Consider the following 26,806-nt stretch of genomic DNA (forward strand, 5'->3'; position numbering starts at 1 on the left):
TTGAGCATCCAACTTTGGCTCAATTCATGTTCTCACGGTTTCTGAGTTCCAGCCCTGCATTGGGCTCGCTGCTGTAGGCAGTGATACTCTGTCCCTGCCGCTCTCTGCCCCTCCCCCATGCATGCTCTCTTTCTCAAACAAACAAACAGACAAAAATATGGCCAACTAATCTTTGACAAAGCAGGAAAGAATATCGAATAGAATAAAGGCAGTCTCTTCAGCAAGTGGTACTGGGAAAACTGGACAGTGACATGCAGAAGAATGAACCTGGACCACTTTCTTACACCATACACAAAAATAAACTCAGAATGGATGAAAGACCTAAACATAAGACAGGAAGCCATCAAAATCCTCCAGGAGAAAGCAGGCAAAAACCTCTTTGATCTTGGCCGCAGAAACTTCTTACTCAACACGTCTCCAGAGGCAAGGGAAACAAAAGAAAGATGAACTACTGGGACCTCATCAAAATAAAAAGCTTCTGCATAGCAAAGGAAACAATCAGCAAAACTAAAAGGCAACCCATGGAATGGCAGAAGATAGTTGCAAACAACATATCAGATAAAGGGTTAGTATCCAAAATCTATAAAGAACTTATCAAACTCAACACCCAAAAAACAAATAATCCAGTGAAGAAATGGGCAAAAGACATGAATAGACACTTCTCCAGAGAAGACATCCAGATGGCCAACCGGCACATGAAAAAATGCTCAACATCACTCATCATCAGGGAAATGCAAAGGAAAACCACAAGGAGATACCGCCTCACACCTGTCAGAATGGCTAACAGGAACAACTCAGGCAACAACAGATGTTGGCCAGGATGCAGAGGGAGAGGATCTCTTTTGCATTATTGGTGGGAATGCAAGCTGGTGCAGCCACTCTGGAAAACAGTATGGAGGTTCCTCAAAAAACTAAAAATAGAACTACCCTACGACCCAGCAATTGCACTACTAGGCATTTATCCACGGGATACAGGTGTGCTGTTTCGAAGGAACACACACCCCCTAATGTTTATAGCAGCACTATCAACAATAGCCAAAGTATGGAAAGAGCCCACATGTCCATTGATGGATGAATGGATAAAGAAGATGTGGTACATATATACAATGGAATATCATTCAGCAATCAAAAAGAATGAAATCTTACCATTTGCAACTATGTGGATGGAACTAGAGGGTGGATGGAACTACGTGGATGGAACTAAGCGAAATTAGTCAGAGAAAGACAAATATATGACTTCACTCATGTGAGGACTTTAAGAGACAAAACAGATGAACATAAGGGAAGGGAAGCAAAAATAATATAAAAACAGGGAGGGGGACAAAACATAAGAGACTCTTAATTATGGAGAACAAACAGAGTGTTACTGGAAGGGTTGTGGGAGGGGGGATGGGCTAAATGGATAAGGGGCATTAAGGAATCTACTCCTGAAATCATTGTTGCACTATATGCTAATTTGGATGTAAATTAAAAAAGTAAAATAAAATAAAACATTAAAAAAAACCCCAAATTGCCTTTAATTAAGCACAATCCTATAGGAACTGATTGTAAGAATTCAAAACATAATCATATGAAGAACACATGGTTCCTAAATTAGTCATAAACGAAACTCATACAATTCTCACACACTGTTTTTCTTATTCCTATTCAGCATTACCCACCCTAGCTTTTTAAAGTTGGGCAAATGTGGGGCGCCTGGGTGGCTCAGTTGGTTGAGCCCACTTCAGCTCACGTCATGATCTCAAAGTTCATGAATTCGAGCCTTGTGTTGGGCTCTGTGCTGACAGCTCAGGGCCCAGAGTCTGCTTTGGATTCTGTGTGTGTCTCTCTCTCTGTCCCTCCCCTGCTTGTGTTCTGTTTCTGTCTCTCAAAACTGAATAAATGTTAAAAAAAAAAAAAAAAAACAAAAACACTTTAAAAAAGTTAGGGAAATGTTTTCTGTTTGAATATGCTAAGATCAAAAGATATGTCTAATTCCTGTTCACTCTTAGTCATAGATTGACTTAGGTAGTCTCTCTCTCTCTCTCTCTCTCTATATATATAATTAACAATATAACAATAATATATTATATATAACATAATATAACATTATTATATACATATAACAAAAACATTTTATATATAATATATATTTGATATAAAATATTTATATATAAATATATAAAAGTAAATATTATTTTCCATAGCTAAATTGCCAAAAGTAAGAGGACCTGTTCATTTAAAATATTAAGTTAAAAGGGGCACCTGGGTGGCTCAGTCAGTTAAGCATCTCTTGATTTCAGCTCAGGTCATGATCCTCAGTTTGTGAGATCAAGTCCTGCTTGGGATCCTTGCTCTCTCTCTCTCTCTCTCTCCCCCTGTCACTCTCTGCCCCCCTCCCATTCACACACTGGCACGCCTTTTCTCTATCAAAATTAATAAATACATTTTGAAAAAAAAAAGTCACCCAACTAAGAACCCCAACATAAATGATTATTTTTTAAGTTATTATTGATATTCAGGGGCGCCTGGGTGGCTCAGTCAGTTGGGCATCCAACCCTTGATTTTGGCTAAGGTCATGATCTCTCGGTTTGTGGATTCGAGCTCCACGTCAGGTTCTCCACGGAGTGTGTAGCCTGCTTAGGATTCTCTCTCTCTCCCTCTCTGTCCCTCTCCTGTTTGCACACGTGCTCTCTCTCTCTCTTTCAAAATAAACAAACATTATAAAAATCTCAGGTATTACTGATATTCAGAAAACATTTGCAGATTAAAAGCAAGTACTAATACTTAAATTGTGGTACTAAAATATGAAAGGTAGCAACAGTACTGCATATTTACTATTTCAGAGAGTTCTGCTTAATGATACTAGAAATACAATGAACCTCTAAGTGTATATGAAGGTTATTTAGGTATATTTTGAATCTTGTGACATTTTGTTATTTTCTCTAATAAAAAGCTTCCTTTGAATTATATAATAAAGGAAATACAAGTAACTATGTTTTAATGAGTTAATTTTCAGTGTTAATTTTCTTAGTCATTAAAACATTTAATTATAACGTGATTCCATTGGATCTTTTGTTGGATCTAGAGTTTGAATAGGTAAATAGCATTGCAGGAAAATAATCTGCCTGGAAACAATGGTTACACATTTAATGGGATTGGCTTTTCTCAACAGAACTTACATTCTTTGTGCAATTATTCTAAGCATGTCCTGCACAGACTCTTATCAAGTAAATAGCAGGTGTCCTACTTTCAGAAATTCCTAGACAATATAAGGTAGTAATTATCAATAATAAAATATCCTCCTCAGAACACGATGCCCTAGGTACCTAGGAAAAGTGTTACGTGTCTTACAATATTAATGAGTATTTTAAAAACCATGTGATACGGACACTACTGTATGAGTTCTTAGTTGAAATACAAACGTATGAACAAGGTGCACAAAATAAGTAAAAATAAAAGGGAACAATACAAGATTTCTGTCCTCTGCATAGTTAATTGGATTCCTACAACAAATTCAGTGTTCCCATGTGGATTAATCAATGTATTGGCTAAAGTATGCTATTAGCCAATCTCTGATCGTGAGTTTAGTCCCTTATGATTCAGTTAGTTTGGCACAGGAAAAAACTGTTATACAAATGTATGCCACAGTTCACAAAGCAAGCTGAATTGCACCTAAAGATGACCAGTGGAAGTCCAGCATCACAGGGGAAAAACATTCGAAGTGCATAATGCTAGTCAGAAACCCCACTTTTTTAAAAAAGCAGACTTCATGCCCAATGTGGGGCTTGAACTCACGACCCTGAGATCAAGAGTTGCATACTCTACCCACTGAGACAGCCAGGTGCCCCCAGAAATAATCATTTTTACCTACAAAACCAACAGAATTATTCCTATAAAAAAGGACTTAAAGAAAATATGTTTTAAAGCACAGTTTTCTATTTACCACAGACCTTTCTATTTATTTATTCTTTCTATTAAGCACCAACTAAGGCAAACTTACAGATTTGATTAAGATAGTGAATAAACTACCAATCTATAAACTCAAATAAAAATCAGCAAAATATAAATAGACTCATAATGTTTTCTACTTTTCGGTTCATACTACACTACTCTGAACACTGTGAGATGTGCATAATGATCTCTACTCACAATATATTTTAAACATAGATAAGAAAACAACACAGAAAGACTAGATGACTCAACAAAAGTTACAAGTGTAAGAGCTGGAACTCAGGTTGTCCTGATTCCCAATGCAGTGTTTTTCCTATTACATCTGGCATAGTCAGAATCATTTCTCATTTTTATAAGACATTTTTGGTACTTATTTAACAATTAGTAAAGGACATTTTCATGTCAAACTCAGAAATGAGACAATTTCTGGGGCGCCTGTGTGGCTCAATCAGTTAAGCATCCAACTTCAGCTCAGGTCATTATCTCATGGTTCATGGGTTCGAGCCCTGCGTAGGGGTCTGTGCTGACAGCTCAGATCCTGGATCCTGCTTCGGATTCTGTGTCTCTCTCTCTCTGCCCCTCACCCGCTCACACACACACTCTCTCTCTCTCTCTCAAAAATAAATAAACATTAAAAAAAATTAAAAAACAAAAAGAACTGAGGCAATTTCTGAATGTGAGGATGAGTTGTATTTTGGCTGTTGTACTCCCTCCCCTCAAAAATCACTGATTTTCACAATCCTAAAATTTGTATGGAACCAGAAAAGACCCCAAATAGCCAAAGTAACGTTGAAAAATAAAACCAAAGCTGGAGGCATCACGATCCCAGACTCTAGCCTGTACTACAAAGCTGTAATCATCAAGACAATAGGGTATTGGCACAAAAACAGACACAAAGACCAATGGAATAGAATAGGAAACCCAGAAATGGACCCATAAATGTATGACCAATCTTTAGCAAAGTAGGAAAGAGTATCCAATGGAAAAAAGACAGTCTCTTTAGCAGATGGTGCTGAGAGAACTGGACAGCAACATTCTCTTACACCGTACACAAAAATAAACTCAAAGTGGATGAAAGGCCTAAATGTGAGACAGGGAACCATCAAAGCCCTAAAAGAGAAAGCAGGCAATAACCTCTTTGACTTCAGCCCAGCAACTTCTTACTCAACATGTCTCTAAAGGCAAGGGAAATAAAAGCAAAAATAAACTATTGGGACCTCATCAAGATAAAAAGCTTCTGCACAGCAAAGGAACCAATCAACAAAACTAAAAGGCAACTGATGGAATGGGAGAAAATAGGGTTAGTACCCAAAATCTATAAAGAACTTACCAAACTCGACACCCGAAAAACAAATAATCCAGTGAAGAAATGGGCAGACGACATGAATAGAAACTTTTCCAAAGAAGACATCCAGATGGCCAACAGACATGAAAAGATGCCTGACATTGCTCATCATCAGGGAAATACAAATCAAAACCACAAGGAGATACCACCTCATGCCGGTCAGAGTGGCTAAAATTAAGAACTCAGGAAACAACAGATGTTGTTTCTCTTGTTGGTGGGAATGCAAACTGGTGCAGCCACTTTGGAAAACAGTGTGGAGGTTCCTCAAAAAATTAAAAACAGAATTACCCTATGACCCAGCAATAGCACTACTAGAAATTTATCCAAAGGATAAAGGAGTGCTGATTCACAGGGGCATATGTACCCCAATGTTTACAGCAGCGCTTTCAACAATAGCCAAATTATGGAAAGAGCCCAAATGTCCATCAACTGATGAATGGATAAAGAAGATATGGTATATACATACAATGGTATACTACTTGGCAATGAGAAAGAATGAAAACTTGCCATTTGCAACAATGTGGATGGAACTGGAGGGTATTATGCTAAGTGAAATAAGTCAGTCAGAGAAGACAAATATTACATGTTTTCACTCATATGTAGAATTTGAGAAACTTAACAGAAGACCATGGGGGAAGGGAAAGGGAAAAAATAGTTTCAAACAGAGAAGTAGGCAAACCATAAGAGACAAATACAGAAAACAAAGTGAGGGTCATTCGGGGTGGGGGGGGGGGGTGGAATGGGTGATGGGCATTGAGGAGGGCACTTGTTGGGATGAGCACTGGGTGCTGTAGGTAAGCAATGAATCATGGAAATCTAGTCCCGAAGCCAAGAGCACACTGTATTCACTGTATGTTAGCTAACTTGACAATAAATTATATTTAAAAAATAATCAATCAATCACATTTTCTTTAAGTCACATAAATTTGAACGTGATGGACCTCTTTAAAAAACCTTACAAGTATAACTTGTTGACTAAATACATGACAAAACTTTGCTTTCCTCCTTTTTTCTATGGTCATGGGCATAAAATCATGAACACTGTATGCATATATACTCACAAATTTACAGGAGTTTCAAGTACAATAACTTTTCAAGGGCATATAATGTTTTCCGTTTCATTGTCTGAGAGTAAATTGCTGGCCTGATGACCCAACACCCTTCAATACTTTAGTGTGTACTTCCTACAAACAATGACAGTCTGCTATCTAACCATAATACAACAAATTGTGGAAACCAACATGTTATACTACTACCTCTGTCTAATCCTCAAACTACATCCGAGCTTTACTGATTATATTAATGATGGTATGCCAAGAGCATCCAGTTCTGAATGATGAGCCTTGTATTTGCTTGTCAAGTCTCTATAGTTTCCTTCACTTTTGAACAGTTTCTTAATTTTTCCTTTATTTTCTTAACCCTGAAAATTTGTGGATTACAGAAGAGGTATTTTGAGGGATGTCACTTAATTTGAGTTTGTCTCATACGTCCTTGAGATTCTATAGGTCATGCATCCTTGGCAGAAATATCACAGAGTTGATGTTGTATTCTCACCGTGGCCTATTATAGGCATATGATGTTGATTTGTTTCCCTACTTGTAATGTTCACTTTGATGACTACATAAAAGTGGTGTCTGCCAGGCGTTCTGTTCCACTATAAAATTTCTCTTGCCCATTTTGTAATTAATACATATTTTGTGCAGAGATACTTTGAAACGAAAATCCTGTTTCTCATCAGACTCTCAGTACCTGTGTAAACTCATAGTTTCCTATTTTATTCAATGGGTTATAATCTGTTACTTAGATTTGATGTTCAAATTGTCTCAGATATAGCCAGTGGGGGTTCCTTCAAGCTGACTTACCTTTGTGTGTGTGTGTGTGTGTGTGTGTGTGTGTGTGTGTGTTGTTGTTGTTGTTGTTTTAAGAAACATGTCTCCATTTTTCTTGGAGCAATTCCTTATGTTCTAGCACAAGCTACTTCAGGGCTCATCCTGTACTTTCCTTGCCCTAGACCCAATTATTCTCCAAGGAGTCCTAATTCCTTTTAGTGGAGAATGGGCGTTAGAAGCCAAATTCTGTTCATTAGGTGTACTCACCACTATTGGGGTATGGCTGCTTCCAGATTCTCTAGGTGTACAGAGCTAGGGAATATATGTATGTACACACACAGACATACATACTTACATCTGTACTTATTTCTATATTTGTCTATACATACTGAAAACCAATGATATATCAAACCTCTTATTCCACTCTAATAACACAGGGTTCATTCTCGTTTTCTCCTTTTCTGTATTTGTAAGTCCCTTCTCTGATGGTGAGTAACTTCATTATCTTTAATATATTTATTTGATCCACTCCTCTTTACATTCTCCCATTTCCACCACCACCCCTCTCCACACATATGACTTCTTCATCCTAATTTGGCCTCAACAGCTACTTCCAGACCTACCCTCTGTCCCCACCAAGCTGGCATCTTCCTCATCTAGATCAAACTTTGATACTCCATTTGCTGCCCCTACCCTGTGGGGACACTCTCTTCACCTTGCTCAGCCTCTGATACTCCATGCTGTTTTGGCATGGATACTCTTCTCATCTTGTTTATTCTGACCCCCTGCAGCTGTCTGTCCCCCAGCCTGGGCACTCTTTTTATCCTGCTCATCCTCTGATTCTCCATGCTAGGTCACCCCTTACATAGATGCTGTCTTCACCTGGCTTGGGCTCCAACACCCAATGCTAGTCTGTTCCTCCTTCTTCACCCCATTCAGGTTTCAACACCCCACTCTAGATCACTGTTCCTCAACCTCCTCTATGTTCAGCATAGATAACCACCTTATGATATTAGGACTGAGGGGAAGAGAAGGTTTCATACACGAATTTAAAATAGAATTAATTGGGGCGCCTGGGTGGTTCGGTCGGTTAAGCATCCGACTTCGGCTCAGGTCATGATCTCACGGTCCGTGGGTTCGAGCCCCGCGTCGGGCTCTGTGCTGACTGCTCGGAGCCTGGAGCCTGTTTCAGATTCTGTGTCTCCCTCTCTCTCTGCCCCTCCCCTGTTCACGCTCTGTCTCTGTCTCAAAAATAAACGTTAAAAAAAAATTTAAAAAAATAAATAAATAAAATAGAATTAATTCACTTAATTTATGCTATAAACTCACTTCCAAGTTGTAGAAGTATTCAAGTGATATATTCATTATGCACTATACCTACTCTCAGCATGTGGCAATGTACAATAAGGAGAGGTGAAAACTACAGATGCTCAAGTTGGAGGTCCACAGACTTGGACAGAACTCCCATAGTCTGTAAGTGGGCAGGCAAAGTTATAGACCTGGTTGCTAAAATAAAACTCATGATTCAGTAAAATCCTGCAAGGTACTCCTAAGAGTTTGTGGTTTATAATATCTAGCAGTCCAAACAAAACTTTAATAATATAAAGAGTCAATGATGAAATGAAATGAACTTAGATTCTGTTAAGCGCTGATAAAAGTTAAATAGAAACTATAACTCATAACATGTAAAACAATCACACAAAATAAGTTAGGGCACTGTAGACATACTCTTACTTACTTTATCTACACAGTCATCAAAAAATGCCAGGCTTGCATCTTTATCACTGACAAAAGAACATTCCTCGATGAAGCGAATGAACATTTGTGTTTTGGTCATCATGTTATAGAATTTTTGATGTGATCGGTCCCGGCTTCTTAAGAAAGCTGTTCAACATAAATTCATAATGTCACAAAATATAGGATCATTCAAAGATTCATAGAATTTTAAGCCAGAAGGAACTTGATTAATCATGTCATCTGTACTTCCTCAACCTACCATTTTGCAGAAGAAGAAACTAAGACCCCTGGGGAAGTGACCTGACAAAGACAGCAATAGGAAAGCAACTTGAACCCAGATCTTTCAAATCTTCACCCAGACTTGTCTCTGTTGTCCTCTCATTACCTTGTGGATTATATATAAAATTGTAAATGTGAAAGCATTTTTAAAGAGCAACAGTTACAACCTCTCTAGTGTTTGATTATGTCTGTGTCTTACTGAAACAGAGGAAAAGTTTATTTCCTGATTTCGCGCTCCACACTGCTTACTATGATCAGTTACACTACACTTGGGCCTTCTTTTGGGCCCATAAGTTCAAACTATTTCCAAATGTTCTCTCTGTCTAAAACTTTCTACTTTTCTTTTGCCTGGCTCATTTGTATTCATCCTTGAGATTATGGCTCAGAGATAAATTCCTCAGAAGGGTTTTCTGTGATCTGAAGTTGTGAAATAAACTGTTCATCCATATTATTTTTTTAATGTTTGTTTTTATTATTTTTGAGAGAGAGAAAGAGAGAGAGAGAGAGAGAGAGACAGACAGACAGACAGACAGAGTACAAGCTGGGGAGGAGCAGAGAGAGAGGGAGATACAGAATCCGAAGTGGTTTCCAGGCTCTGAGGTGTCAGCACAGAGCCCCAAGCAGGGCTCGAACTCATGAATAGTGAGATCATGACCTGAGCCGAAGTCAGATGCTCAACTGACTGAGCCACCCAGGTGCCCCTCATTCATACTATTTTCAAATTGCTTTTTTTTTTTTTAAGTTTTATTTATTTAAGTAATCTCTAAACCTCATGTGGGGCTTGAACTCCTGACCCTGAGATCAAGATTCACATACTCCTCTGACTGAACCAGTCAGGTGCCCTTCAAATTGCTTATCTTCTTGACTATAAGCTCATTGGGAGAAGTGACCATGTCTCTCTCTCCCTCTCGCTCTCTTTTATGACCATGTATCTTTTGCATGCCACTATATACCTAGCATTTAGAGGAACTCAATATATGCTTATTAAATGAATTTCTCTTCCAAATGTTATATACTACAAAAGAAAATAAATCTGTATTTTGACACAAACTGCACTCGGGGGCTCTCCAACTTCTTTTGTTTCAGGGCACAAGCAGAAAGAAAGGAATATTTATAAAGTGTAATGAAGTAAAATGAATGAGGCTGTGCATGCTTGGAGGTGACCATCCCAGAGGCTCCTCTGAGTGTTCAACATTGCCCAGCTGCTCTGAAAACTAAAACTGTCAATATCCTAACACATCTGTGGCACAAAAGAGTGAAGCAGTACATGGTTACAAAGCTCTGTGCTTTTCAAATAGTTTCTTCGACATATTTTGTTAATGGGATTATTTCTAATTTGTCTGAGAAATAACTAGCTGTGTGGAAATGGATTACCAACAAAATTGGTAGATTCACATACTTCAAAAATAGCTACGTATTTTGATAAACATGAGCTACTAACACAGAAAAACTGTATCATCATAAGGTTAAACTCAGTGATACGAAAGCTGTAAAACTGTACAATCACTCACCTTGCAAGGCAAAAAGAGAGGACGCATCTGTGGCTGTCTCAGATGGGGCTTGTGTTATTGGTCTTAAGTATGATCTATAGCCTTTTAAAATAGAGGCCATGAAACACAAAAATGCCTCTTGGATTTCCAAATCTATCATGTGCAACCTCTTTCCAGAATTAAAATCATAGTCATTCATTGCTAAGTCCATTAGTCCATCGTCTCTTGGTCTCTGCTGCACTGTGAAAAAATACAGGGTGAAGGTTTTCTCCAAACTATTGAAACCAATGTTAATAATGGTATCAATATAATAATGGTATCAATATAAATCAATATAAATATAAATCAATATAAATCAATATAAGTCCATTAGTCCATCGTCTCTTGGTCTCTGCTGCACTGTGAAAAAATACAGGGTGAAGATTTTCTCCAAACTATTGAAACCAATGTTAATAATGGTATCAATAAATCAATATAAATCAATATAAATTTATATATGTATGTCAAGTCACGCTGTACACCTTAAGTTTATACAGTCCTGTATGTTAATTATATTTCAAAAAAATTGAAAGAAGTTATTGTTTTCAAAAGGGCTCAAGCTACTTAACTCTTTGTTTACATAACTTCATAATATGTAAACCCCAGCAAAGCTTGCTACATCATTTGTTAGCCTCTGCTGAGTTCGTTTCAACCAAAGTAAATATAAAATTATTCCTGTTTGTCTGACTACCATAAAAAAAAAAATCATGTTCTGAAGTAACTATATATAAACTAATAAGAGAAAATCATAGCAACCATATCAACAGGAAACAGGGTTAAATGCATTAGTTCTACCCTCCCCCCCTTTTAAAAAAATGTAAGTGCTGACAGGAAAAACACACATGGATTAAAATGTGAAAAACAGCTCTTTTCCTGAACAACTCAACACTAAAGCCATTAGGTAGTAAAAGAATAAGCTCAAGTAAAAGAGGCCTGCTAGATGCCACCTTAATCAAGTGTACAAAGTGAACACCTTCATCAATAATGGGACAAATCAAAGTAGTTCACGATCTGATAAGGATGCTAGGAAAGGAACATAGTGTCATTTCTGTGATATTCCTGCCAAAAATGTATGACCTGTATTTACCATGTGGACGCTCAAGACAAACCCACATCATGGACCATTCTATGATAGAAAAACCCATTTTAAAAAGTCCAAAAAAAAAAAAAAAAAAAAAGGAGAAATCGAAGAAGTGTTTGCAGAAAAGGAGACTAAAGAGACTTGAAACTAAAGACATCTGATTTGGAAGTGGATTATTTTGCTAGAAAGAACATTATTATAATAAAACTTGAATCTGGTCTGCAGGTAAAGATGGCAGAAATGCTCACTGGTAATTTCCTGATTTTCATGGTTATGTAGTGGTGGAGGAGAATGTATTTTTGGGTAGGAAATATATTCCATTTGGAGGTGATGGCGCATCTATTCTCAAAGATCAGGGAACATGTTTGTGATTGTTTCAAAATTTAAAAACTTTTCAAAATACGAGGAACAATAAATCATCTTACAAAGTTTTTTCTGGAGTTCTTATTGTCAAAAAAAGTAACAGTACTAGAAAGAACATGGGCCTTTATACAGAAGATCTAGATTTTAATCCTAGCTTCATCCGGGTTAACTGTATAATCTCTGACAAGCTATTTAACCTCCCTCAATTTATCTTCAGAGTTGTAAAGATAAAAAATATATGTGGAAGTGTTCTGAAGCTATAAAGTGTTACACAGTCCTCAACTATCAGTATTGCTTAAAAGTTTATAATTTTCGGCTTTAAGGTTCTGCCCTTCAATACAGCTGGACGGGCTATTTCACAGATTTTAATAATATTTTAAATATTGCTACAAAAGTTGCTGGACTTCTCAGCTATTTACAAGTATGCCTTGTTAGAAAGCAGTTAACTAGTCAGCTTACATAAAATTCTATACATAATTTATTTGCCACCTAAGATGACATGCTGCTCTATTTCATGTCACTGTTTTCCTATTCCAGTACTTATGAGCTACTTCCAGATTCTCTGCTTGCTGTAAGGTTTACTTGGGAAACACTGTCGTCTTCCATGTCTATTTCCAACTCTATGGTCACTTTGAACCCTCAAGGATATAGGCCCCTTCCGTTGTCTGTATTTCACCTAATACATAAAAGAGAACCTCAAATACTGCTATACCATTACTGACCATTTTTAAACAGTAAGTATTAAATCATGGACCCTGAATGGGCCATTGTTCTAAAATACCAAGAGATTAAGTATATGAAGGTTTAATTCTTCTTATCGGTAATTCTGGATCACTGTCAAGGTATTCTTATATAAGCTTTTTACTGAAACATTCTATATCCCAATCAATTTTCATTTTGATTAATTTCCTAATGCATTTGGTAGACTTCTATTTTCAAATTATTTGAGGTAAGGACGGCATTAAGATCCACTGAAGGTGAAAGCTTAAAACCCAGCTCTCACCCCACTAAAATCATCAGCACTTTCTAATTTAAATCATCTGTCTTAAATTTTCAAAATTAAACTTCTATTCTCTGTATGAAGAGAATGTTATACAAGAGGAAACCCTTATTTTTTAATTATTATTATTATTCATTTATTTAATTTACATCTAAGTTAGTTAGCATATAGTCCAACAATGATTTCAGGAGTAGATTCCTTAATGCCCCTTACCCATTTAGCCCATCCCCCCTCCCACGACCCCTCCAGTAACCCTCTGTTTGTTCTCCATGTTTAAGAGTCTCTTATGTCCATCCCCCTCCCTGTTTTTATATTATTTTTGCTTCACTTCCCTTATGTTCATCTGTTTTGTCTCTTAAAGTCCTCACATGAGTGAAGTCATATGATACTTGTCTTTCTCTGACTAATTTCACTTAGCATAATACCCTCTAGTTCCAGCCACATAGTTGCAAATGGTAAGATTTCATTCTTTTTGATTGCTGAATGATATTCCATTGTATATATGTACCACATCTTCTTTATCCATTCATCCATCAGTGGACATGTGGGCTCTTTCCATACTTTGGCTATTGTTGATAGGGCTGCTATAAACATTAGGGGGTGTGTGTTCCTCCGAAACAGCACACCTGTATCCCGTGGATAAATGCCTAGTAGTGCAATTGCTGGGTCGTAGGGTAGTTCTATTTTTAGTTTTTTTGAGGAACCTCCATACTGTTTTCCAGAGTGGCTGCACCAGCTTGCATTCCCACCAATAATGCAAAAGAGATCCTCTCCCTCTGCATCCTGGCCAACATCTGTTGTTGCCTGAGTTGTTCATGTTAGCCATTCTGACAGGTGTGAGGCGGTATCTCCTTGTGGTTTTCCTTTGCATTTCCCTGATGATGAGTGATGTTGAGCATTTTTTCATGTGCCGGTTGGCCATCTGGATGTCTTCTCTGGAGAAGTGTCTATTCATGTCTTTTGCCCATTTCTTCACTGGATTATTTGTTTTTTGGGTGTTGAGTTTGATAAGTTCTTTATAGATTTTGGATACTAACCCTTTATCTAATAAGTTGTTTGCAACTATCTTCTGCCATTCCATGGGTTGCCTTTTAGTTTTGCTGATTGTTTCCTTCGCTATGCAGAAGCTTTTTATTTTGATGAGGTCCCAGTAGTTCATCTTTCTTTTGTTTCCCTTGACTCTGGAGACGTGTTGAGTAAGAAGTTTCTGCGGCCAAGATCAAAGAGGTTTTTGCCTGCTTTCTCCTGGAGGATTTTGATGGCTTCCTGTCTTATGTTTAGGTCTTTCATCCATTTTGAGTTTAGTTTTGTGTATGGTGTAAGAAAGTGGTCCAGGTTCATTCTTCTGCATGTCGCTGTCCAGTTTTCCCAGCACCACTTGCTGAAGAGACTGTCTTTATTCTATTGGATATTCTTTCCTGCTTTGTCAAAGATTAGTTGGCCATACGTTTGTGGGTCCATTTCTGGGTTCTCTATTCTGTTCCATTGATCTGAGTGTCTGTTTGTGTCAGTACCATACTGTCTTGACGAATACAGCTTTGTAATACAGCTTGAAGTCCGTGACGGTGATGCCTCCTGCTTTGGTTTTCTTTTTCAAGATTGCTTTGGCTATTCAGGGTCTTTTCTGGTTCCATACATATTTTAGGACTGTTTGTTCTAGCTCTGTGAAGAATGCCAGTGTTGTTTTGATAGGGATTGCTTTGACTATGTAGATTGCTTTGGGTAGTATTGACACTTTAACAATATTTGTTCTTCCTATCCAGGAGCATGGAATATTTTTCCATTTTTTTGTGTGTCTTTTTCAATTTCTTTCATAAGCTTTCTATAGTTTTCAGTGTATAGATTTTTCACTTCTTTGGTTAGATTTATTCCTAGATATTTTATGGTTTTTGGTGTGATTGTAAATGGGACTGATTCCTTGATTTCTCTTTCTATTGCTTCATTGTTGGTGTATAGGAATGCAACTGATTTCTGTGCATTGATTTTATATCCTGCAACTTTGCTGAATTCATGGATCAGTCCTAGCAGGTTTTTTTTGGTGGAATCTTTTGGGGTTCCATATAGAGCATCATGTCATCTGTGAATAGTGAAAGTTTGACCTCCTCCTGGCCGATTTGGCTGCCTTTTATTTCTTTGTGTTGTCTGATTGCTAAGGCTAAGACTTCCAATACTATGTTGAGTAACAGTGGTGAGAGTGGACATCCCTGTCTTGTTTCTGATCCTAGCGGGAAAGCTCTCAGTTTTCCCCATTGAGGATGATATTAGCATTGGGTCTTTCATATATGGCTTTTATGATCTTGAGGTATGATCCTTCTATCCCTAATTTCTTAATGGTTTTTATTAAGAAAGGATGCTCTATTTTGTCAAATGCTTTCTCTGTATCTATTGAGAGGATCATGTGGTTCTTGTCCTTTCTTTTATTGATGTGATGAATCACATTGATTGTTTTGCGGATACTGAACCAGCCCTGCATCCCAGGTATAAATCTCACTTGGTCGTGGTGAAAAATTTTTTTAATGTATTGTTGGATCTGGTTGGCTAATATCTTGTTGAGGATTTTTGTATCCACGTTCATCAGGGAAGGAAACCCTTATTTTTTCCATGGTATTTCAGTAATGGTAAAAGTAAGGAAAACAATTACCTCAACCTCTTTTTCAATTTTACTATTCTAAAATGGCTCTATGAACATGTAGCAGATATAAAATAAAATATAATAAATTTTATAAATCTATTCAGCTTCTAACAAAGTTTGCTTTAATGTTCATTTTCCCTTAAGATTATAAAAACATTTCCCTTAGATAAAATAAACAATATCCTTTCACTAGCAAGGCAAAGTAACTGGAGTCCTTTCTCAGATTAAATTACTTCCTTTAATTAAGTTATACACTTACATTTTGCCAGCTGCTGGTGCAAATTATTCAGTGTGTTCATCAGATTTTTACATGGTTTCTTTGGAAGTATCTTCCAGGCTACATTTTTCTTGTCACCAGTTCTGAGATTAAATGACAACAACAATGTATTTGTTAGATTTTTTTTTTTTTTGCTATATATATATAAAAGGTAAAAGAAAACATATATTGAATAAAAAATAAAATACATACGTACAAAATGTATGTACATATATACAAAAATAAAATATTATAATAAGAGAAAAATACTACAAGGATAAACTGGGATGCAGAATATTTAAAAATTAACTTACACAAGAGTAGAACCTTATACAAATATAGTGCAAAAAATTATAATTATGTTGGTACTGGGTAAATTCGACTTGCAGTGGAATCATGCTAATCACTACAAACTTAATATGGTGGTCATTACTCTCAAACCCCATTTAAGAGTCTTTAGACACCTCAATACTGAGAAAATCCTAGCAACAGGAGGTTTTTTTCTTATAGACTCTGACTTTAAGAACAAGCACTGTGGAAAACTTGCACTTGTAAAGACAAAATGAACTGAGGATCCAGAAAGCTTATCAAAATACTGCGGTATATTTAAGTATTTAGTTTCTTAGTTTCCTAAAAGTGGAAGTAAAATTTGCTTTCGTTTCTTTCAGAAAATAACTAATCCATGATATTAAATTATTTGAGCAAAGGATAATACTCCAAAGTACTTTTATAACTATAAAAGAGGATATCTGCTTGAAAGTGCTATCTTTGTTTCTACAACAAACTCCTATAATCTCTTTTATTAAAATTATTAGGACACAGTTGTTCTTCCAACCACACGTGCAGTAAGAAAAGAGCATGGTGATAAAATACCATAAACCTTTTGGACTTCACTATAGCTTTTTTGATTCCATTCTTTACTTATTAAATCTTTCTTTGTTCTTCAGAAGCCATATATATATATTTTTAGAAAACTTGAAAAATGTAGAGAAAAAGGAGAAGAAAAGTGAATCACTCATGTACTAACCACCAAAAACAACACAGCACACGTGTGTAGTGGAAGTTGAATTTATTTTTCTGTTCCCTGTACCTCCCACAGAACAAAAAGGGCAAAATCATCACCCTGGAAACCAAACAAAGAAAAAGGAGTGGATGGGAAAGCTTAGGCTAAAAAGAACCACTGTCTTGGAATCTACCCTATCTTTCCACAAATGAGGATAAAAATACAGATAGATGGAACAGGGCCACCTGCAGATGTCCCACTGCGAAGGTTTTATTTTATAATGTGGCCGGGAGCACGGAATCCTGCATTACAGTGAGAAGACAATGTAGAACACTTTTTACATTATTTTCTGGATAAAACTTTGCAACACAGCACTCCCACTGTACTTTATCATTCACTGTGTGCATGCTGGCCTTATAAAACTAAATTATGAGCAACTTCAGAGAAAGAAGTGTACTTAAGTGTACTTAAAAGAAAGAAGTACACCAAGTTGCCCTTTTATTTCCAGTACCTATCAAAAAAGGATGCTGAAGATAGATGAACAGAATCTTGGTGTCCATTCATTACACCTAATTACTGTTATTTACTCATGTTTTTACTCATGGTGATTCCCAAAATAACCGATAATCGGTGGCAGAGGAATTAGTTTTAAACCTGGATGGTGATGGTTCCAAAATCTAGCGGGCAGTAGATGCTATGTGCCCCTTCTGATAAATTACTTAAAAATCTAAGCTTTGGGGGTGACTGGCTGGCTTGGTGGAGTGTGTCACTCTTACTCTTGGGGTTGTGAGTTCGAGCCCCATGTTGGATGTGGTGATTACTTAAAAATAAAATCCAGAAATTCTGGATAAAGGAAACTAGAAAGCTATTAGTTCACTAGCTTAGTCCTTCCATACATTTGGAAGGGTGATAATATCAAGAAGGAATATTACTAATGAGTGCCAACAACTCATGTTTTCTTTGATTCTTTAACTCACTAGTGATCAAAAGAAAAAGACAAAATAAAAAAAATTCTTTTAACAAAACGGAAGGAAAGTATAAGAAGAGGGAAAATGTAATTTATTACCATAATAAATACAGTATATACCAATTCACCACCCTGAATTTCATTTTTTAAAAATACTATGTCATTGGGGTTGCCTGGGTGGCCCAGTTGGTTAAGCGTCCGACTCTTGGTTTTGGCTCAGGTCATGACCTCATGATTCATGAGTTCGAACCCTATACAGGGCTATACACTGTAGTGCACTGACAGTGCACTGACATTGCAGAACCTGCCTGGGATTCTCCATCTCCCTCTCTCTCTGCCCCTACCCTCCTCATGCTCTCCCTAAAAATAAAAAAAATAAATTTAAAAAAATTATGTCATGTAACATCAACAACTGGCCAAAAAAAAGATAATACTTTAATATCTAAAGAATTAAATATTCCTGGTAATGAGTGAAATGTTCCTGATAAAGAATATTAGACTCTATCAATCCCATGTATAAAATGGCTTTTATGCACAAAGTACATCCCATATTTACTTGGTTAGGCATTCTCTGAAAAAAAGCTTTTTGACAGCGTATATACTTTATAATAGAAAAGTATTCAGGGTGCCTGGCTGGCTCAGTAGGTTAGGTGTTCGACTTCAGCTCAGGTCATGATCTCACGGTTTGTGAGTTGGAGCCCTGCATTGCGCTCTCTGCTGTCAGCGCAGAGCCTGCTTGGGATCCTCTGTCCTGCTCTCTCTCTGCTCTTCCCCTGTACACTTGCACACAGGCATTCTCTCTCTCTTGAATGTAAACCTTAAAAGAAGTATTTTTTTGCTGTAATATATTATCATTTTATATTATTTTTATATTATCTATTTAATAGAACACCATCTTTTCTAATGGTTTAGGCACTTGAGGTTTTGACATACGTGACAAGACTAGAATTAATGTAAGGTTAGAGATTTCAATCAAAACACTTTAATATGAAACACGCTTAGTAAAAATGGAGAAGAACCTATTGCACATATACATATTTAAGTTGTAAAAGGTGTACTAGCTTTTGGGCTTTACTAACAGACTAACTTGTAGTTATTTTAAATATGTCCTGTGAATGCAGTGTGTTCAGTGCACCAATTTCCTTTTCCCTGAATAGCATAAGTATGATTCAACTGAAAATAAGGGATATGAGCGAACAACTGAATTATAAAAAAACTATGAAAAGATAGCTCCAGTAGCTACAACTTAAATATTATTCCAATAAAAAGAGAGGAAAACTTATAAAACCCTTATATTCTAAAAGTATAAAGGTGATAAAATCATTTATAACTTAAAAGTTATTTAATTTTTTTTGAAGTACTAGTATACTAATAGTATTACACAAGACTAGAAACAGAATTTGAATACTATACCAAGGTATAGTATTCCAATTCAATTGGAATACCAATTATACTTTGGATATATACCTTGGATACACCTTGGATACTGGAATACCAATACTATACCTTGGTATAGTATTCCAATTCAATTTGTGATTTCACCTGTACTCATCTGGAAAATGGTAAATAAATTTTTGTTTTGTTTTTTTAATGGTTATTTATTTTTGAGATAGAGAGTGCTAGCGGGGGAGGGACAGAAAGGAAGGGGGACAGAGGATCCTAAGTGGGCTCTGCACTGACATCAGTGAGCCCACTGCAGGGCTTGAACTCACAAAAATGTGAGATCATGACCTGAGCCAAAGTCAGACACTCAAATGACTGAGCCACCCAGGCGCCCCTAAATTTTTCTGTTTCTAACCTCCATTTCCCTTCTGCTAAATTTCTACATAAGATTATAATGTTTCTTAAATATTTAAAGATCTGAGGCTTAAAGGTATAATTTGTTTACAGTACAAGCTCTCTAATACCCTAAATCTATTCCATTGGAGAACAGAACGGGTTAATTCAAAGATGGTATAACCCCAAAACAAAAACAATACAGCTGAAAAGAATTCTAATTCGCATTCATAAAATATACAATTACATACATATACTACTAAGTTGTAAATTACTGAGTAGAGAATCACTAAAATGTACTTACTGAGAAATGGTGTTGGTGTCTAGGTCAACACAACTGACATCTGGTGGAGGGTCATAGAGATCAAAGTATCTTGAATCAATTCCTACTATGAATGGACATGGTGCACTCAAGACATCTGCTAAAGCCAGTGGGCAGAGAGGAACATATGGGCATGGCCAGTGGAAAGGGAAAATCATCTTGGATAAACAAAAGACAGGAGAATATTTAGCTGTTTGGCATTGAAGCATAATTTATCAGCACACACAAAAAACTGTATTTAAAGTATTCATACCTAAAGCCTAACACTTCATAACCAGTGAAATAATTACAACTAACATGAAGTGTCAGAAAATTAAAATTGTTTTCACAACATAAAAATTCATTACTCTCTGAATTTTAGTTAGGCTTTTAAAAAGTAGCTTTAAATTAGATGAATCAATTATGCTTAAAATGAAATTGACTGCCAATGACAAAACCTGTAATACTCACAGACACTAATGCTTCTGTCACACTAGTAAGCACGGAAGGGCGTAGGGAATGGATGAGAATCTTATGTTCTGTTACTGCAAACACAAGTAGTGTCACAGCATTTTCAGGGCCTAAATTTTGAAGTAGTGTTGAAAACTTGCCACCACTGTCAATCCAAACAAAAATATATAATTAAAAGTGTATATATTCAAATATCTCATTATCCAAAATAATGAAACAAGGTCATGATTGGGTTAGGATTATATTATATATTCAACTTTAGACGCGATTGCTGTCCTTATGTGTGGAAAACATTAGAAATATACTATGAAAACAATGAAGTTTTCTGAGGTTTCAAAATCATCAGATTTTTCTACAGTGTATTCAATATGGAAAAATGAAAAGTCATTCTTTTTTTCAGAAAAAGATCTGCTGGGTAGATAATGTCCGAATAAAGGACTCAATCTATAGAGGGATGCTTTAGTTGAAAGCAAATTTTTTAATGAAATTTTTGTTAAATGGCTCACCTTTCATTGTTAATTGTCAGAAAAAATATGACTTACAGGCCCACCTCCCTTAAGGCAAGCACATACATTAAGATTTGGATGTACAGATAGATTATCTTTACTATTGTAATGAAAAGAGTAATATGAAATTGAGAGGTACGAAGTGATGGTATATACATACAAAGCAAATTTATAACCCAAACTGAGACATTCTGTGTGGTAACAAAATACTGGACTAAGTAATTCAGTAAGCCAATCAGTATGTTGTCTATATAATTGGCTAAATAATTGGCTTCACCAAATTAACTTTTTTATTTTTATTTTTTTATTAAAAAACTTTTTAAATGTTTATTTATTTTTGAGAGAGAAAGAGACAGAGTCAGAGTGAGGGAGGGCAGAGAGAAAGAGAGAGAGAGGGATTACTGTCAGCACAGAGCCCAATGCGGGGCTCGAACTCACAAATCTAAGATCATGACCTGAGCTGAAGTCGACGCTTAACCGACTGAGCCAGCCAGGCGCCACTTAACTTTTTTTTAAATAAAGCAAAACTAGTAACAATTCTCTTGGAGAAAAGAAAACACATCCACAAAAAACTTGTGCATGTTGGTAGCAGCATTATTCATTGTAGGCAAAAGTAGAAACAACCCAAATGTCCCTCAACTAATGAATGAATAAATAAAAAGTGATCTATCCATACAATGGAATATTTGTTGGAAACAGAAAGGAACAAAATATGATAACATGGATGAACTTCAGAAACATTATAATAAGTGAAAGAAGCCACACACAAAAGGCTACATATTATATAATTCCATTTATATGAAATCTCCAGAATAGGCAAATCCGTAGAGACAGAAAGTTAATCAGTGGTTGCCTTAGGCTGGAGAGGTGTGTGTGTGTGTGCGCGCGTATTTGCGTGAGTAGAAATGGCAGAAATTCTTTTTAGAGTGATGTAAATGTTGTTTATAGTGATCTCCATATGTCTCTATTCACAGAGTGAATATAACCATTGAATTGTACGATTTAACTGGGTGAATTGTACAGTATGTGAATTATATCAATAAAGCTGTTACCAAAATTTAAAAAAAGGCCTCTTGGGTAATTTAGGATCTTTTTATACATAGTCACAGTCAGTATTTCTAGTTTATTTTTCACTCAAACAAAGGTTAAGAAAACACTGGTTGCTCTGGACTGAGACCTAGTGATGAAATAATCTGCAATTCTTACAAAATTAATGTCAAAGATGGCAGCTGGTCTCCCTCAGGTATGTGCTACAAAATAACTTAATTATATTGTAACGATTTCTCTGCTAGAAAATTACACTGCTAATTAAATTTCAAGAACTGATACTTTAGAAAAAATTTATTTCATTATTTCTTGGAACTTTTAAGGGATGAAATACATTATTTTATTCCATGGTTAGTATTTATGAGTACCATTTTATTAGGGGGTTAAATTTAAAATTAATTATGTTTGAATGTTCTTCAGAGGGTATTTAAAGTTAAAAACCATTGTTTTCATAATCTATATACACATATACTTATTTATGCAATAATAAGTACTTGATAATAAATGGATACACAAAATACCAAACTATTATAAAGGTTTTTCTTTTTTCTTTAAGTAAAAGGAATTTAGATAACAAACAATTAAATGAGAAGTCTTTCCAACAACATTTGCAATTTTTCCTAGGAAAGAGAAAATATTTGAATGTCACTTTAGCTCACACTAGATTTAGAGAAACATAAATAGAAAGGAAATTCTACTTGCCTTAGTGGAAGAGGTGAAGAAACAGGTTGACTGAGAATCAGATTATCATGTGGTGATAACTGGAAGAAGATTTACAATAAAGTGTTTGAAATATAAAGATGAGCTTTAAAACACCACTTTCTGGTAAAAAAAATTTTTTGGTTAATGCTGACATCCATCAAGTTTCAAAATAACCATTAACCTGTATAGGAACTGTTTATATCACTTAATAAGATCTTGAAAAGTACATCCTAACCACTGACCTAACTACTAACTTCCCCTACTCTGAATTCTCTTTTCTCCTGTTCCTCAATGTTCCCCTAATGTCGTTTTAACAAAATTTTATTGGGAGACTAAATTATTCATTTAGTACCACAGAGTCAGGGCTAGTAAACCTATGGTCTCCAGGGCAAATCCACAGGCCATCTATGTTTATGAATAAAGTTTTATTGGAACACTAGCCATGATCATTTGTTTAGGAATTATCTATAGCTGCTTTTGTGCAGTAAGAGCTGAGTAGTTTTGACAGAGACAGGATGGCCTATAAAGACTAAAATATGTACTGTTTGGTCCTCAAAAGAAAAACTTACCAACATATATATATGTGTGTGTGTATATCCTGGCACTAAATATCAAGAAGAGAGGGAGGATATGTGGATATACAGACTGATTATAAAGATTAAAAAAATGACTTTTTTTCTAGACATTTTATCTGTATCAATATAATAATGCAATTATTTTTACCTACATTTTCAAATTTATGCACATTTCCACAAATCTGTAAATACCTATTTGCCAAATACTTCTAATTTTGAATGACACCGCACTCCCATTAAGGGTTGTGATAAATACAGTAAGGCACATATAGTGATAACACATAAAAATATTTTCTTTATATAAATCACTTTGTAAATGGTGACTAAATAAGCAGATATCTTACAAATCAAGACCATAAATAAGAAATGTAAACAAAAGAGAAAAGATAGTCAATTGGGAAAAGAGATAGGGAAAAAAATTATTCATTTTGAACTTCCCCATCACAAAGATATGAACACTTCTCCCTGCATAATATATGAAAGCACACCACTTTTTCTTCTATCTATTCCAAAAAAAAAAAAAGAAATAAATATGTATACACACACACACACACACACACACACACACATACACACACACACACACACACACACCCCTTTGGGAATAAATGCCAAAGACACAAACTTTCAATTACCTATAACAAATTTAGGGAAAGAAGTCCCTTTTGGTGTGTTCAAAATGTCTACTGTTGTCTACTTTAACTCTTCAACCTTTTACCTAAGGGGAAACATTAGATGTCTGTCTGGGAGACAATTAATAAAACAATAAGGGCCCAAATTCCAACATGAACTACCATCTGGTTCTCATTTGATCTTTTCCGCCATTTAAAATTGTTATTCTTATGGTACATTTTGACAGGGCTAATAATCATTTAATAGGGCACTTACATCAAGAAAATCTTACCTGAACTAAAATCCGCGGCCTCTGAGGAGATGGAAAAGGAACTTTATGCATAAAATGAGAAATATGCCTTAAAAACAAACAGACAAAACCCAATTGATTCCAAAGTGAACACCATATACTATAAAGGTCAGCATGTCACCACAAGTCCAAGTTGAGTCAAATGCTCTGTGTACTTATAATTTCGAAATCCCTGGTACTACAAAAACAAGTGAACAAACTCCAAAAATCATTTGTCCCATTAAAGTTGCTTCTACCTAACTCCAGTGGCTTTTCATATGAATAGTTCCTCAGGTTCAACAATGTTTGTGTTATCAACGTCTCAAAAGCCAGTTTAACTTTTACCTCTTCCTCAGTAGGTAATATACAACATATTATGTGGACAGTGATCAAAGAACTTAATGATTGTTTTGTTGTTGTCACAGAATGCCATTTTTCCTTGAAATAACAATTGATAAAGGTATCCAAATTTAGGTATTCAGCAAATTTTTTCTATATAAAAATGAATAAGGTGAGCCTATTGCTTCAAGAAAAATAACTCATAAGGGCTCCTGGCTGGCTCAGACAGTGAAGCGTATGACTCTGAATCTTGGGGTTGTGAATTCAAGACTCACATTTGGTGCAGAGATTGCTTAAAAATGAAATCTTTAGGGAAGCCTAGGTGGCTCAGTCAGTTAAGCATGTGACTTCAGCTTAGGTCATGATCTCACGGTTTGTGAGCTTGAGCCCTGCATCGGGCTCTGTGCTGACAGCTCAGAGCCTGGAGCCTGCTTCAGATTCTGTGTCTCCCTCTCTCTCTGTCCCTCCCTTGCTTTCACTCTGTCTCTCTAAGAAATAAAATGAAAACATTAAAAAAATTTTTTTTAAATGAAATCTTTAAAAAAAAGAAAAAGAACTCATAGTATTATATCCAGTAAATTCAATTCAATTCTAATTCAATAAATAAAATTTTAAGTGAAAATTCTAATGTTGCCACCATGTACTTGATAACTTCTTGATACTGAAAAAAATTTTCTGATGAAATAGGTGGTTCTATTAACAAATGAAATTTATCTATGTTAAACGCCATGAACTAGTATTTCCAAATGACCAACGTATGATGCTACAAAACCATGCATGTGTAAAAGTTCCACTTAGAGTGAGAAAAATCAATAGATTTTAATGTAACAGAAAAAGTCCATTACTAAAGCTTTAGATTACACATTGTGAATAACCTATAACAAACTTCACTTGTCAAATTTGGGGCAGTGTCAAAGCAGAAATTCCACACGATTTTCTGAAAAGGCTATTCGAAGGCTCTCCCTTTTCCTACCTACATACCTGTGTGAGGCCAGGTTTTTTTCATATACTTTTACCCAAACAACATATTGCAACAGATTGAATGCAGAAGCATCCATGAGAACCTAGCTGTGTTCAATTAAGCCAGACATTAGAGATTTGCAAAAATGTAAAAAATGACTCTTCTCACTAATTTTTTTAAGAGTTATTTAAAAAAAATACTTGTTAACATGTAATTATTTTAAAATATTAAATATTGGGGCGCCTGGGTGGCTCAGTCGGTTAAGCGTCCGACTTCAGCTCAGGTCACGATCTCGTGGTATGTTGAGTTCGAGCCCCGCGTTGGGCTCTGTGCTGACTGCTCAGAGCCTGGAGCCTGTTTCAGATTCTGTGTCTCCCTCTCTCTCTGACTCTCCCCCGTTCATGCTCTGTCTCTCTCTGTCTCAAAAATAAAATAAAAAAAAATAAATAAATAAAATAAAATATTAAATATTTTCTCCATTTTAATTTCTATTGTAGCAAATATTGGCAGATATAACACATAAAAAAAGTTCTTTAGGGGTCCTCATTTTTTAAGAGTATAAAAGGGTTCTGACACCAAAAAAGAAATTTGCTAACTGCTAGAGCAAAATACTGAGATGAGAGTGAAAAAGAGTAATATTGTACACTGAATGTTCTTATGAGAATTCTATCACTTCCCAACAATCACTGAACAACTTCTTAACAATACAAAAGAGGTGGGGCACATGGTTGGCTCAGTCAGTTAAGCGTCTGACTTCAGTTCAGGTCATGATCTCACGGTTTGTGAGTTTGAGCCCTGCATAGGGCTCTCTGCTGTCAGGGCAGAGCCCGCTTCAGATCCTTAGTCTCCATCTCTCTGCCCCTCTCCTGCTCTTTCTCTCTTTCCCTCCCTCTCAAAAATAAACAAACATTAAAAAAAAAAAAAGAATACAAAAGAGTTTAAGTGACAGATGGTATAGAATAAATAATCAAATAGGCATGAAGATATTTGGATCTCATTTGCAACAGATCTTATTGCATAAAACATTATCCACTTTTAGTGATTTTAAGGTAAATCACTGAATTTTTAAAAAGAATAAAGAATGCATTTATCTAATTTTTCCTTTAAATTCATGATGTCTAAAAGTAGTAGGGAATATTTTTAAAAGTTCATGATAAACCCAAATTATTTGGAAAATAAGAATTACAAAACCAGCAAAAAAACAAAACAAAACAAAACAAACCAGTTAGGATCTCCAAACTTCACAAGAGCATCAAAAAATGAAATATTCATT

The 26,806-nt window shown here is 35.8% G+C and overlaps 1 protein-coding gene across 9 annotated transcripts in view; it reads right to left on the reverse strand.

The window, feature by feature from the left end:
- Positions 1-26,806, reverse strand: part of DENND4A (DENN domain containing 4A) — a 133,888-nt gene that overhangs the window by 51,993 nt on the left and 55,089 nt on the right. For all 9 annotated transcript variants that reach the window (XM_049613770.1, XM_049613774.1, XM_049613771.1 and 6 more), the window contains exons 8-14: positions 24,237-24,303; positions 22,758-22,816; positions 20,503-20,647; positions 20,035-20,210; positions 15,988-16,088; positions 10,635-10,853; positions 8,846-8,991 (exon numbers count right to left, since the gene is read on the reverse strand). In XM_049613770.1, coding sequence (XP_049469727.1) covers positions 8,846-8,991; positions 10,635-10,853; positions 15,988-16,088; positions 20,035-20,210; positions 20,503-20,647; positions 22,758-22,816; positions 24,237-24,303 — 913 coding nt within the window. The remainder of the gene's footprint in view (positions 1-8,845; positions 8,992-10,634; positions 10,854-15,987; positions 16,089-20,034; positions 20,211-20,502; positions 20,648-22,757; positions 22,817-24,236; positions 24,304-26,806) is intronic.

Source organism: Panthera uncia, assembly GCF_023721935.1.
Source record: "Panthera uncia isolate 11264 chromosome B3 unlocalized genomic scaffold, Puncia_PCG_1.0 HiC_scaffold_1, whole genome shotgun sequence".
NCBI lineage: Eukaryota > Metazoa > Chordata > Mammalia > Carnivora > Felidae > Panthera > Panthera uncia.